This window comes from Oxyura jamaicensis, chromosome 18 (genome assembly GCF_011077185.1).
Source record: "Oxyura jamaicensis isolate SHBP4307 breed ruddy duck chromosome 18, BPBGC_Ojam_1.0, whole genome shotgun sequence".
NCBI lineage: Eukaryota > Metazoa > Chordata > Aves > Anseriformes > Anatidae > Oxyura > Oxyura jamaicensis.
Genome location: NC_048910.1, coordinates 10,063,579 through 10,075,522, shown reverse-complemented (window position 1 = coordinate 10,075,522; position 11,944 = coordinate 10,063,579). Strand labels below are relative to the sequence as shown.

At 55.4% G+C, this 11,944-nt stretch overlaps 2 protein-coding genes across 2 annotated transcripts in view; one reads left to right on the top strand and one right to left on the bottom strand.

The window, feature by feature from the left end:
* The window catches only part of GNA13 (G protein subunit alpha 13), a 28,247-nt gene extending 27,764 nt beyond the window's left edge, over nucleotides 1-483 (bottom strand). Inside the window, exon 1 of the mRNA XM_035342295.1 lies at nucleotides 126-483. Within this exon, the coding sequence (XP_035198186.1) occupies nucleotides 126-408 (283 nt within the window). The 5' untranslated portion in view covers nucleotides 409-483. The remainder of the gene's footprint in view (nucleotides 1-125) is intronic.
* A 5,184-nt stretch (nucleotides 484-5,667) lies between these two features.
* RGS9 (regulator of G protein signaling 9) overlaps nucleotides 5,668-11,944 on the top strand; it is a 34,234-nt gene continuing 27,957 nt past the window's right edge. The window contains exon 1 of the mRNA XM_035342420.1: nucleotides 5,668-5,839. Within this exon, the coding sequence (XP_035198311.1) occupies nucleotides 5,777-5,839 (63 nt within the window). The 5' untranslated portion in view covers nucleotides 5,668-5,776. The remainder of the gene's footprint in view (nucleotides 5,840-11,944) is intronic.

Genomic DNA, 11,944 nt, shown 5'->3' with positions numbered 1-11,944 from the left:
CCCGGCCTCAGCACCCCACACCCGGCCTCAGCACCCCACACCCGGCCCCGGCCCCTCCCGGAGCCCCTCAGGACGGCGACCCGGGGCCGGGGGATGCCCCGGTGGGGGGGTGTCCAAGCACGCACCCTTGATCACGTTGCTGTAGATGGTGGCACGGAACTCCTCCCGGGCCGCCCTGTCCCAGTCCTGCCCGTGGATGATCCGCATCTGCTTGAGGAAAGTGGACTTGCCGCTCTCGCCCGCTCCCAGCAGCAGGATCTTGACGAGGCGCTTCACGTAGGTCTTCTCGCGGTTGAGGCACTTGTCGATCTCCTTGGACTTGCGCTGCTGCTCGGCCTCGCCGCTGGTGAGGAGGCAGCCGGGGAAGCAGCCCGACAGCACGGAGCGGGACGGCAGGAAGTCCGCCATCTTAGCGAGCACTGCCAGCCAGGGGAGCGGCCGCCCGGCCCGGCCCGCACCAGCCCGCCCTCCGCAGCGCGCATGCGCCCCCCGCCCCGCCTCACGTGACCGCCGCCGCCGCCCCGTGCCCGCCCGCAGCGGGGAGCCCCGCCCGGCTCGGAGCCTGACAGGAAATGGCGGGAAGCGGGCCCGCGGCGGCTGTGAGGCGCTGAGGGGAGCAGGGGGAGCGGCCCCGGGGTGGTCAGCCCTCGGTTAAGCTTGCCAGCGAAGCGGGTTTTTGTTCTTGACGCAGGAATAAGATGGTTTTGTAATAAAACGGCATGAACGGCTCGAGTGGTTTTGTGGAAATGGCCTCAGCGGCTTGGTGTGCGCTGCTTGGCTCCTCTGAGGAGAGCTTTGCCGTGCTGCTGGGCCATGGCACTAGGCTGAACAAACACTGCCGCTGGCCTTGAGTGGGGCTTGGCCCTTGGAATGTATTTAATAGTGAAGCTTTCCTAAAAGTTAATGGCCCTTCACGGGATGGGTAGAGCAAGTAATATACTGAGGGCATGCAAGGACTAAAAATCTAGCTCCTCATGTGATCCATCCCTCAGCACAAGGATTCTGCTGATCAATTCAAAAAAAATAGCCTACAAATAACACTGTCATGTAAACCAGCATAGTGCGAGCTGACACAACACTGTCAGTGCAGGACTACACAGACAAGATGTAGTCCACAGGATAACTGGAAAAAAAAAGTTATCTTTTGTATTACTTTGATTATTAACACATTTTCAAAACAGTTCAGGCAAGTCTGACATCATACACATTGGTCAAACCAGCAGGTCTGGGCTCTCAGTGACACGCTGGGTATGTTCTGTAGACATAAGGCGTGAGGTAAATCATGACTGAAAATCGAGCACTTGTAATGTGCTGTCATGCCTCAGGTGCACGGACACGTACCCACACCGATCTGCACCTCTGACGCGGCTGTTCGTAGAAATTTACTGCAGAAATCCCATACATACAGACATACACAAAGGTGACATTAAATGTTTCTTCCATCTCTCCGTACATCTCAAACATGATACCTGCCGATCTTTTCTCTCAGCGTGTTTCTGCTTTTTCTAACGATAATCTTAAAATTAGAAAATAGGAAGAAAGGACGGAGGAAACTGAGTTGAATTTAACTCAAGGAAATATCACCGTGCCTCTACTGGAAGGGCCTCCTTCCATACAGCTTTGCAAAACAAAACAAAACAAAACATTTCTTATAGGAGGGCAGGATGTGGTATAAAATTCACATAGTCATCTAATAAGCACATCCTGGTGGTTTTAGTACAGACATGGAAGACATTAATTCGTAAACTCTTGTCCAAGTTTTAAAAATGGTGATTGCCTCCTTTTTGAGAAGGGAATTAACACCTACCAGTGAAGTATAACAACAAAAATATGCAGAAAGCAGTAGATGGAATTTAGGAAAAATCTAAGTTGTGCAGCAGAAAAGGTAGCTGACATCCAAGCCTGTGCAAGGATGCCATAATGAGTCCTTCTCTTCCAGGCCGCCAGCAAAATGCACCTAAAACCTAGGTGGCAACAATAATGGGGAAAAGAATGAAGAGTAATAGCTGTTTTCTGGTGTCTTTCAACAGCAAAACCACTGTCCTAATCCAGGATATCCCTTACCAGAGCTGCTTCAGGATAGCCAGGTGTCTCCTAGGTCTACCTGTGCTTCCTTCAAGGCTGCTTCGGTCTCTCATCGGCTCTCCCTGGCAGCCTCATTTTTGCCCTTTTCCCTCCTCTTTTCCCTCCTTTCACTTCACCCTCGCCATCCACTCGCCTTCCCAGTGACTTGCTGCTGGCCCTCCCTGGGCAGGTCCCTGCCACTGCTGCTGGCTGCCACCCCACTTCAAATTTGTCACCTTGTTCTCCAAAACTCGCATTCCACATTTCCAGCTGTCCAAGCCTCCTAAGAGGCCATCCGTGGCCTCCCCCCAGTGCTGCCATCACTCCTCTCCCTTTTGCGTTCCTGCCAAGCCCTTCTAAGCCTCCTAGGTGCACCATTCCCAATCTCTTGGCAAACCACCGTGGCTCTCAGCATGCTCCAGAGAGGGAAGGGCTATTCCTGCTCTGAAGATGACAGATTTCCATGGAGAGGAGACTGAATGTTATCCAGCTCAGCAGGGGAAGCCAAATAGCTCTGTCCTGCGTCAGGTGTGAGCGAGCCCAGCTGCATCCTCCCTGCCAAGCAGCCAAGTTTCATCTCCAAGGCAGGGCGCACAAGGTTTTTCTGTTTTCCTTTTTTCCTTCCTCTTTGACACTTCTTAACTTAGCATTCCTGTCCCTGGAATGTCCAGGAGTGATGGGAAATAAATGCTTGCTGCCCGTTCCTGCTCACAGCTCTTCCCATGTGGCATCTAAGGAAGCCTCATTTTGAGTGCCTGTGCCCTACCAGACAGGACAAAGGGCTCCGGAGATACTGCTTAAACTATTGCCTTATTGGGAGACCTGAGATTAAGTCATGCCTCTATCTGCCAAGTTTGCACTCTTTTTTTGATAAACTGCTTTGAAATCTTCCTGGAAGGAACTGCGTACCGAAATTCAGCCCGAGCTTGACACGCTTGCAGGGCCATTCTCATTGATTCATTTACGTTACTCCTTCCTTCCCCTCACCGCCGTCCCCAGTTTCCTTAGATAGAAAGGTAGTTACTCACCACATGCCTTTTGTGCTGCATGATTAACTTCTGATGTGTGAAGAAGGGGCAACCACGTAGGAAATGTGATCTTTAAAACAGGGGGGATTCCACCTGCAGCGCTTTCCACAAGAGAAAGCAACGAGAATTGTCGCCTTCGCTGTGAACGCGTCTGGTGAGAGTGAAAGTTACCGAAAGGGACTTCACAAGGAGAACCAGAAGACAAAGTTTAATTCTGATCAGATCTTTCCCTGTGCGGAACAGGTCAGGAATAACACAGGGAACCAGAAATTAGCGGGAAGGCAGGAAGACCGTGAGGCTTCTGCCAGCACTCCCTCTGCTGCTCTGCCCCGCTGTCCAAGCCCGTGGCTTTCCTGACTCACAAATTCACACAAATAACTTCAGGACTGTATCGGGGACAGTAAAAGTCTGTGTGCTCTCCGCCAGTGAGGGTTTTGTCATTAAAGCCCAGGACTGTCTGCCCTTCACAAGCTTGTATAATCAGATTTAGATGCCTCGTGCTTCACGTGGCAAAGCTGCCATAGCGCATTAAGTGCTGGGGTAACTCACCTGGGCAGCAGGTGAAGCAAGGCTCATCTCTGATCTTCTCTGCTTGCTGGTTTGTGTCACGTACAGCCGTTATCATCGCTGAACTTACATTGGGCGTTTTTATAACAAAGACACGAGGTAGCTTTGTAACAGAGACGTGCTCCTAAGTTTTATTTCAGCTTGTCAGAGAAGGATAGAAATGGAAAAAATCCAAACCTGGGCTACGAGGAGGGTGTCAGGGCAGAACAGCAGGGTTTAACATCGCCAGGACCTTCGGAGCTCGGCAAGGTTAGAGCTCCCACCTCAGCTTGAGCTCTTTCCAGATACTTCTCCTAGATCCCCTGCAAGGAAGTCTTGTTTTTCTGAATTCATGTGTAGCCCCAGTTTTCAAAAATGTTTCTCCTAAGTAAGACACCCAGATGCCTTGATGGCACATTTAAAGGCAGTATTTTGGGGTGAAATGGCTGCTTTTGCTCCTCTGCGTGGGGTGCATGCAGTTGGTGGTAACTGATCCTTTATTTAGGCCACTGTTTGTGTCTCACCTGGGGTACCTGGGTCCTGCCACTACACAGGGAGGCAATGCCAAGAGCTGTTCAGAAAAACCCTCTGTAGTTTGTGAAGAGTTTTCCCAGTTTGCTTACAAAACCAAGAAATTGACCTACATCTTTTTGAGTGCCATTCACCCTGATGTTATGTCCAGGAGTTACAGGTACAGACATCCTATTCTCCTGCTGATATCTGTCTCACTTTCGTTAGCTACCACCTTCAAAATGCCTGCGTGTTTTCACTTTGATTCCACTTGTAACTCCCTCTCTCCTGCTCTTTGCCTACAGAACAGTCTGGCTAGCAGAGTTTCTGTCATCTTGGCAGTTTCGGAGGGCCACTAGGATCTGCGCTTTGTTTTGAGAAACTCAACAGCAGCTCAGCACTTGAAGTACGAGGCACCGCAAGTGTGTGCAGAGCTCTCCTCCTGCTCCTTCTGGCAGTCAGCTGATGCCTCGAAGCATGAGGTAGGCTAACTTTGATACGAGCATGAGGTTACTCATCGTCATTAAATTAGCTAGCAGCACAGACCACAGGACGGTGGAAAAGCCTCTGGAAAGTAAGGAGCGTCTGTGATCCAGCGGCTGCCGTGACTCACGCGGGGATTTCACATGGGAATGACTCCAAGCAGGCACAGGAGAGAAGCCTTCCAAAGCACTGGCTTGTTCAGACACTGAAAGAACAGAGATGAAGATAAAACTTCCACGAGGGCAGCAGAGCAACGTGGAACGCAGCCTGTGCCTTCAGGGTGTCAGTATGAAGGGAGGAAGCTCTGTTCGGAGCCAATGTGCTTTCCTGAAGCATGTGAGCACAGATTGTCACGTTGGAGCTGTCACAGTGTCTTACGCCGGTGGCTCCCGTTCCCCCACCCACCGGCATGAGACGGCTGCCTCGTGAGGAAGCGCCCCGTAACCCTGCGGGCTTCCTCCGGGCACCGTTACTCACTGTTTCCCCACATGACAAATCCACCGAGGCCCCAAAGCCACGCAGCCGTGAGGGCAGCGCCGGTGACATTCAGGGAGGGGATGCCTGAGGCCGTGCCTACGGCTGGCACACACGTGAGGCTCCGCCACAGCACCCTGGGCACGGCTGCCCCTGTTTTGCCCCTACCAGGAGCATTTGGGGGAGGGTTTCTCCCCCATTGTGTGCTGACAGCGGTGCGTGGGGGCTCTGCAGGGAGCCTGCTGGGGACAACTCCCTGCCTGCCCACCAGGCCTGGCCCCCAGACCCCCCAGGAGCAGCCCCCAGCTCCTGCAGCCCCAGCGCCCAGCACCCCGACCCCAGAGCAGAATCCAACCCTGCCCAGGCCACGCCCACTCGCGCTTCGGCCACGCCCCCGTGCACAGACCACGCCCATCACCATCAGGCCACGCCCCGACCCCCCACCCTCTCCCCACTAGCGCCCCGAGGCGGCAGCCGCGCCGCCCCTCGCCTTCATGCAAATGAGTTCGGGGGCGGCGGGCGCTGATTGGCTACGACGCGCGGCGGAGGCTCCGCCCCCGAGGGGGCCGGGAGGCGGTGGCGGGGGGCGGCAGGCAGGTGCTGCCCGGCGGGCACAGCTCGGCTCGGCTCGGCTCGGCTCGGCTCGGCTCGGTTCGGCACCGCACCGCACCATGACCGTCACACGGCTGGACCAGGGGCAGCGCTACCGGCCGCGGATGGCCTTCCTGAAAAAGGTGAGGTCACAGCCTGGGTGTCAGCGCTGGGGGCACGCCGGGCTCACAGCCTGCTGTGTCGTGCCATGCCATGCTGTGTCGTGCCATGCCATACCGTGCCGTGCCATGCCATGCCATGCCATGCCATACTCAAGGCAGTGCTCTCTGATGCTCCGGGCTGGGGCCCCCGTGTCCGCACCGCACCCCAGCCATCCGAGCATCCTGCCAGGCTGTGGCTCCCTGGAGCCTTTCGGGGTCCGTGGGGTCCTGTCCCCATCCCCAGGGCCACGACCTGTTGCAGAGCCACCTGGAGCCCTGCTGGCATCCGCCCGGGGTGGGGTTAGGGGGCTGGGAGCGACCTGTTCAGAAGTCACAGGGGAAAGAAATCTGCATTTATTTATTAATTAATTTATTTAGAATCACCTCCGATGAATTATTGAGACATTTTTTCTCCCTCTGCTATGTTTTTCCCCAAAGCCCCTAAAACCCATGGCATTCCCTAGGGGAAATCCCATCGCACACAGTGCCAGGCTGCTCAGTTCTGCTCCGGGTTACGGCCTGCGGTGCGTGCACTCCCAGCGCTTCCAGCTGCTGCCTGCTTCCAGGGGACGTGTCATGGCCAACTGCTCTCTCCCTGCCTCTTTCCACTTTTTCATTTTCAGAAACGAGGGTATTTGTGACCAGAAACAGTTGAAGGAGTGGGAAGACGCATGCCCACGCTTTTGGATGTGATGTGTAATCTTGTAAAGCATTCAGGATTTTTTTCCCGTAGCATTCATTCAGAAGTGTAACCGGTTTTAGTGCAGCTGGTATCTGCCGAGGTTTTGAAAAGCGGAGTGTTAAGCTAGCTTCCCTGCCACCCACCTCTCCTGCCCGTGGCTTATCTCCTTGAGTGGAATTAGCTGGATTCCCGGTGACAAGCACAGCCAGCCAGCGGCTGCTCGAATCAGTGAGCTCTCCTGCAATGCCCACGACCTAAGGAGGTGGGGAGGTTCTGGGGGGAAAGGGGGGAAAATTGAGGCTGTTGAGTGCTCAGGTGAGAGCCCGGCATGACAATCCCCGTGCTCCTCTTACTGGGGGAAGTAAGGAGGATATTTTCTTTGGGGCTGTGTCTTTCGAGGTAAATTTGGCTGGGGAGCCCTGCCAAAGGAAATACGCTGGGCCAAATTCTGCGCTGAGTAACACCCTGCGGGGCTTCACGCGGGAGTGCAGAGGAGAAGCTGTGCGCCTCGGGAAAACCTCCCACAGCTGTCCTGGAGCTGCTCCGTGGGGGTGTAGCCGTCCTTGCAAAGTGCTCGGAGTTCCTCAGGTGGGAAGCTCTGTTAAAATGCAGCATGCTGAGCCGCGGAGGATTTGAGCCCTTATTGCTCTGCGAGTGCAAGAGCTGCTAGTACCTGGAAGGGGAGCTCCTGGGTGGTCAGCAGGCCAGCTCTCACCTCTGCTTTCCTTCCTCCTCTGTTTCTTCCAGACCTCAGGCAAGCTGTGGATGGAGCCTCAGCTGTTACTTTGCCTGTGCTGACAGCCACGTCCCCGGGGCGCAGCCCTGCCACCCCGCGGACCTTTAGTGGCTGTCCCCAAGTGCCTGGCACGCCTCCAGCGAGCGCCCTGCGGGCTTAGAGCCTCAAGGAGCTAAAATCCCAGGGAGAAGCTTTGTTAATTGCTTAAGTCCGTGCTCGTGCTTTGCCACCGGCTGGCACAGATGCCGTAGCCGTGGTTTGTGCCGGCAGCACGAGGGATTTCCTGAGGTGCTGGGCGCCCGTGGGTCCGTGGTGTTCTTGCAGCCACAATGTGTCTCCGTCAGGCTGCTTGCAGACGGATCAGTCCCGTGGTCGGACAGGGGAAATCAGAAAGGGGTTTGCTCTGGGGGTGGGCAGCGCTGTGTACCTGCTGTGGGGCTGCTCCGCGGGCCTTGAGCCAGGCGTAGAGCTCGGTCTCCGCGTCTGACCCCCAGGGGAATCAAGGAGCCCCCCAAGGCCCTGCGACGCTCACCACAAAATGCCCGTGACTAATGCCTAGGTTGATTTATTGCATATTTTTTTCCTAAACTGCCTTGAACACTGGCAAGAAGGTCCCTCAGGACAGGGAGGAAGCCCCCCAAGCGCACGTTTCGGCCACGGGCACCTCAGGCCAGATGCTGTGATGGGACTTTGCCTCGGGACGAGCTGGCGGTGCCAGCCCATCCCCGCAGCCAGGAGCTGGCCCTGCAGCGGGGCCGCGCTCGCTGGCAGCTGGTGGGCTGTGTGTTTTTCCTCGCTGTGCCTCAGGAGCTGCATCGTGACTCAGAGCTCGTGGGTAGGGCTGATGGATGCCGTTTTCCTCTGCCTCCTCCTTGCTCTGGTCCCTGGTGGCTGGGCAGCTCCTCCTGACCTGCGGGCTGGCAGGCGCTGCTCTGCGGCCCGCAGCGGGGCCAGGGGCTTCTCAGCCCGACACCCTCATCCCACAGAGACCTTCCAGCTTCTCATCATCTGCCTGGTCATTTCCAGAGGGGTGTTAGTGCTGGAATTGTGGTGTCACTGGAAGGAGCTCTTCAGGAGGCTCCCGTTTACGTGAGGCCCCGTACGCTGCTGGAGCTGAGCTGGGAGGAAACCTGCCAGCCCCGTGGATGGCTCAGTGCCACGTCTGTCTTGTCCTGTCCCCGCGGATGAGGCAGGCAGAGGTGAGCCCGTTCCTCTTTCCCCACAGTCTCCCGGGGACAAGAAGCTCATGCCTTGGTGAGGCAGTGTGCACGGCTGTTGTCTGGTTTGGGGTTGCTTCCTTGTGGGTTTAACGAGCAGTGGGGTTGGTGGCCCGATGAGGAAGGACAGAGCGCGGGGACAGAGGCAGTGACAGCCCTGCTTTCCCCATTGCCAGCTGCACTTCCTCAGGGTGGGAAGGGTGGGAACCCATGCGCAGGGTGGGGTGGGAACAGGCCTCCGTGCCTCAGCTTCGGCTAAGGAAAAGCAGGAACTTTCAGCTGGCTCACAAGGGACTCCTTTTTCTTTTCTTTTTTTTTTCCCTGATCATCTGTGAGTGCGCAAAGCAGGACTGTTGTAAACAGAAGAAACTGATGGAGTTAGCCTTCAGGGCTGCAGTAACAACAGAAGTCTGTGCTGCTGCCTGGGGAACAGGGCAGGGAGCGGTGTGTTTCTCTGCAGGTGGAGCGAGGCGCTGAGGGGGACCAGAGCTGGGCACACGGTCACGGTGGAGGCCACAGGCGTTTAATTCCAGCACCAGGAGCGGGCGCGCTGCTCGGAGCTGGAGCCTGCTGGACAATTCTTCTTCTTTCCATCCGAAGCAAAGGTGCCTCTGCCCGGGCTCGCGCTGTCCCCACGGCTCCCACGGGAACACCCTCACCACGGAGCCCCAGCAGTCTCCCATCAGCTGCCGGCGAGCAGCTCGCAGGGAGGCCCCTCACCACCCCCGGGGCTCCTGAAAGGTTTTTTTCTTTTAACCACTGGCAAGTTGAAGAGTTTTGCTCTGTGCTTAACAACCCCAGCGACTTGCGATCAGTTGGGAGAGTTTTCCTGTTGTCTTCTCTGTGGCTTTTGGGGTGAGATGCTCCGGTTGATCTGACGGGAGACCTCGGTGGGGTTCATGACTTGCGGTGGCTCGCTGCTTGAGGCGAGCTTGCTCCAGAGCCTGGCTCCTCTCGTAGCTGTGCTGATATTTACCTCTCTGCACGTCCCCACCCATCGACCAAAGGCAGGAAGTGGCTTCTCGCTGTGCAGAATTCAAACCAGACAGTGCTTCCCTGGCCAAAAGCACGACAAAATGGGTGACAGCCCTTAGCAAAGCAAGTAAATGTTCATGCTGTGTTTCAGCCAGCCCTCCTGGCCTCCCGCTGGCGGGCTGGTGCTGAGAGCAGCTCCTGATCTCCAGCAGCCTGTAAGAAGCTGGGCTTCCCTTGGGAGAAGAGGAAGAGGCACGCTGAGTTTCGATCAGCCGAGCGCGTGGTTTGCAGCCCGAGCAGCGGGCACCCCCCCAGCAGCTCCCTGGTTCCTCTCACTCGTTTCCTTCCCATGGATGTTATTTCTCCAGCGATGAGAGGGAGCCCAGCAGGGAACGAACGTGACAGCGGTCTGGAGTTCTTTGCTCGTTCCTGGAAGAGAACGTGCTGTGCAGGGAGGCTCCTGGGGGTTTCCGAGCCAGTTCCTTCCTCTCAGCTCGTGAAGACCCATCTCTTGAACCCAAAGCCAAGGGACCTGCCTGGTGTGCAGCAGTCTGGTGGCAACGAGCAGCCTGAATTTACCTCCCGGTGTCCCTGCGGGAGGACCTTCAGCAGAGTGAGCAAATCAGGGTCTCCCGGCTGTATTGCATGAGAAAAGTCCCGTTCCTCGTCCTCAGGGCTGAAGTCTGAACCTACAAGTCCCAGAACTCAGAAGGTAACCAAGAAGGAGGTGACGACTGTGTCCGTGCTGGATCTGGCCAAGGCGGTGCCGTCACTGCGTGGGTTCAGTTCAGGGGTTCTGTTAAAATGGCTTAAAAAAGATCTTCACGTTGCACTGATTTGGGCCCGGTTTTGCTATTTTAAAGCACTTTATGTAATATTTGTATCGAAGTACTTGTGTGAAATGTTAGCAGACTTCTCTGTTACGGTAATAATTTGACTCTGGCTTTAAAAACAGTTGAAAGTACATTTTTACTGTCAAGCCCAGATTGCATCCTGTCACTACAGCTTAAATCCTCGCGGAACTTGGCAAGCCCGGGGACCAAAGTCACTGTGGTGCCTGTGGAAACAATACCCTTCATTGTGCCTGGGTGTCATCAAGTCCCATTCATTAAATCCACTAATCCCAGCTAAAAAGCTACTGCCTCTCCTAAAGGGAAGTGCAGAGAGACCAAATTGGTCCTGTTGGGGCGATTTTGATTTAATATCTCTGGCAGCAGAAGACAAAAGGAGGAGCATCTTCTGCAGAGCCAGCGCTCTCGCAGCACCCGGACGAGCATCACGAAACGAGGAGGTGAGGGGCGAGCCTCGACCCCCCCACCTGAGCAGAAGGTCCTGAGCACGAGCAGGAGGCTCTTGCTCCGTTGGGATGTTGCTGTCAGGAAGTCGAATGTAAGGGAAGGAAAATGCCTTTGAAAATCCTCAGCTTTTAGGAAAAAAAAAAAAAAGTGAATTGGAAACCAGGTTTCTTTTTAGGTCTGGCCCAGAGGGTGAGATTCATCCTGCGTGTCGTCATGTGTTCCAGACGTAGGCAGTGAGTCTGAGCTGGTCGTCAGCATCCCTCAGGAGTCAGAGGGGGAGATGCTGCCAGGCAGGAGGTGAGGTGCCCCCGGTGGTGGCTGCACCACCCCTGAGGACTGAGCTTTGCTGCCTGCAAGTGGGGCTGAGCCCCAGGACAGGGTGCAGGAAGGGCCGGCGAGCGTGTTGGGTGCCTCCTTGCTGAGAGCTGGCCCCTATTTCTGTGCTTTTTTTTGTGGTGTGCTTTCCCACGTGTAAATCCTGCTCCCTGCCCTGCTGCTCAGAGGCATGGCCTGGAGGCTGGCAGTGCTTCCTCCAAGGATGGGCCCTTCTCCTCTCCCTGGGGCTCTCGCTTCTTGCTCAGCCCACAGCAGAGTGCTGTGCTTTGCCTGTTGCTCTTCTGACGTCCCGTCTGGTTATTATCTGCAGCCCAGAAGCAGAACCTTTGCTGCTTGGTCAACGGCCAAAATATTGCTTATTTTCTCGGTGCGTGGTGCAATATCTACGAGTGTGCACAGCTGGGGTATTTTTGCAACAAAAGCAGCTTTCCAGATTTTATTTCCTTCCTTTTTTTTTTTTTTTTTTCCCTTATTGCCCCAGCCAGGAGCCCACTGAACCGGAGAAGAACTTTGATGGGCAGCAGAGATTTCTGTCAATAAAAGAAAAATGTGGTGGTGTTAGGCCTGTTTAAAAAAAATAAAGGAAAAGCTAAGAATTTGTTAACGTTTCTCTCTCATGGCGTGGTTAGTTCCTGTCCCTCGTCTGCGAACCCTGCCTGTGCACGTGTTGTCTGTGGGAGGCAGTGACACTGAGTCAGGGTGAAAGCTGACATCAGCTCCAAGTAGGAACCCTAACGGAAAGGGAAGGTTTTGTAGTTGTTGCATCCGTTCCTGTGGCACCCCGCTGGGATGCTGCTCAGAGCTGCGGTGGTCCTGAGCTCCCTCCTGTCCCCTCCTGTAACC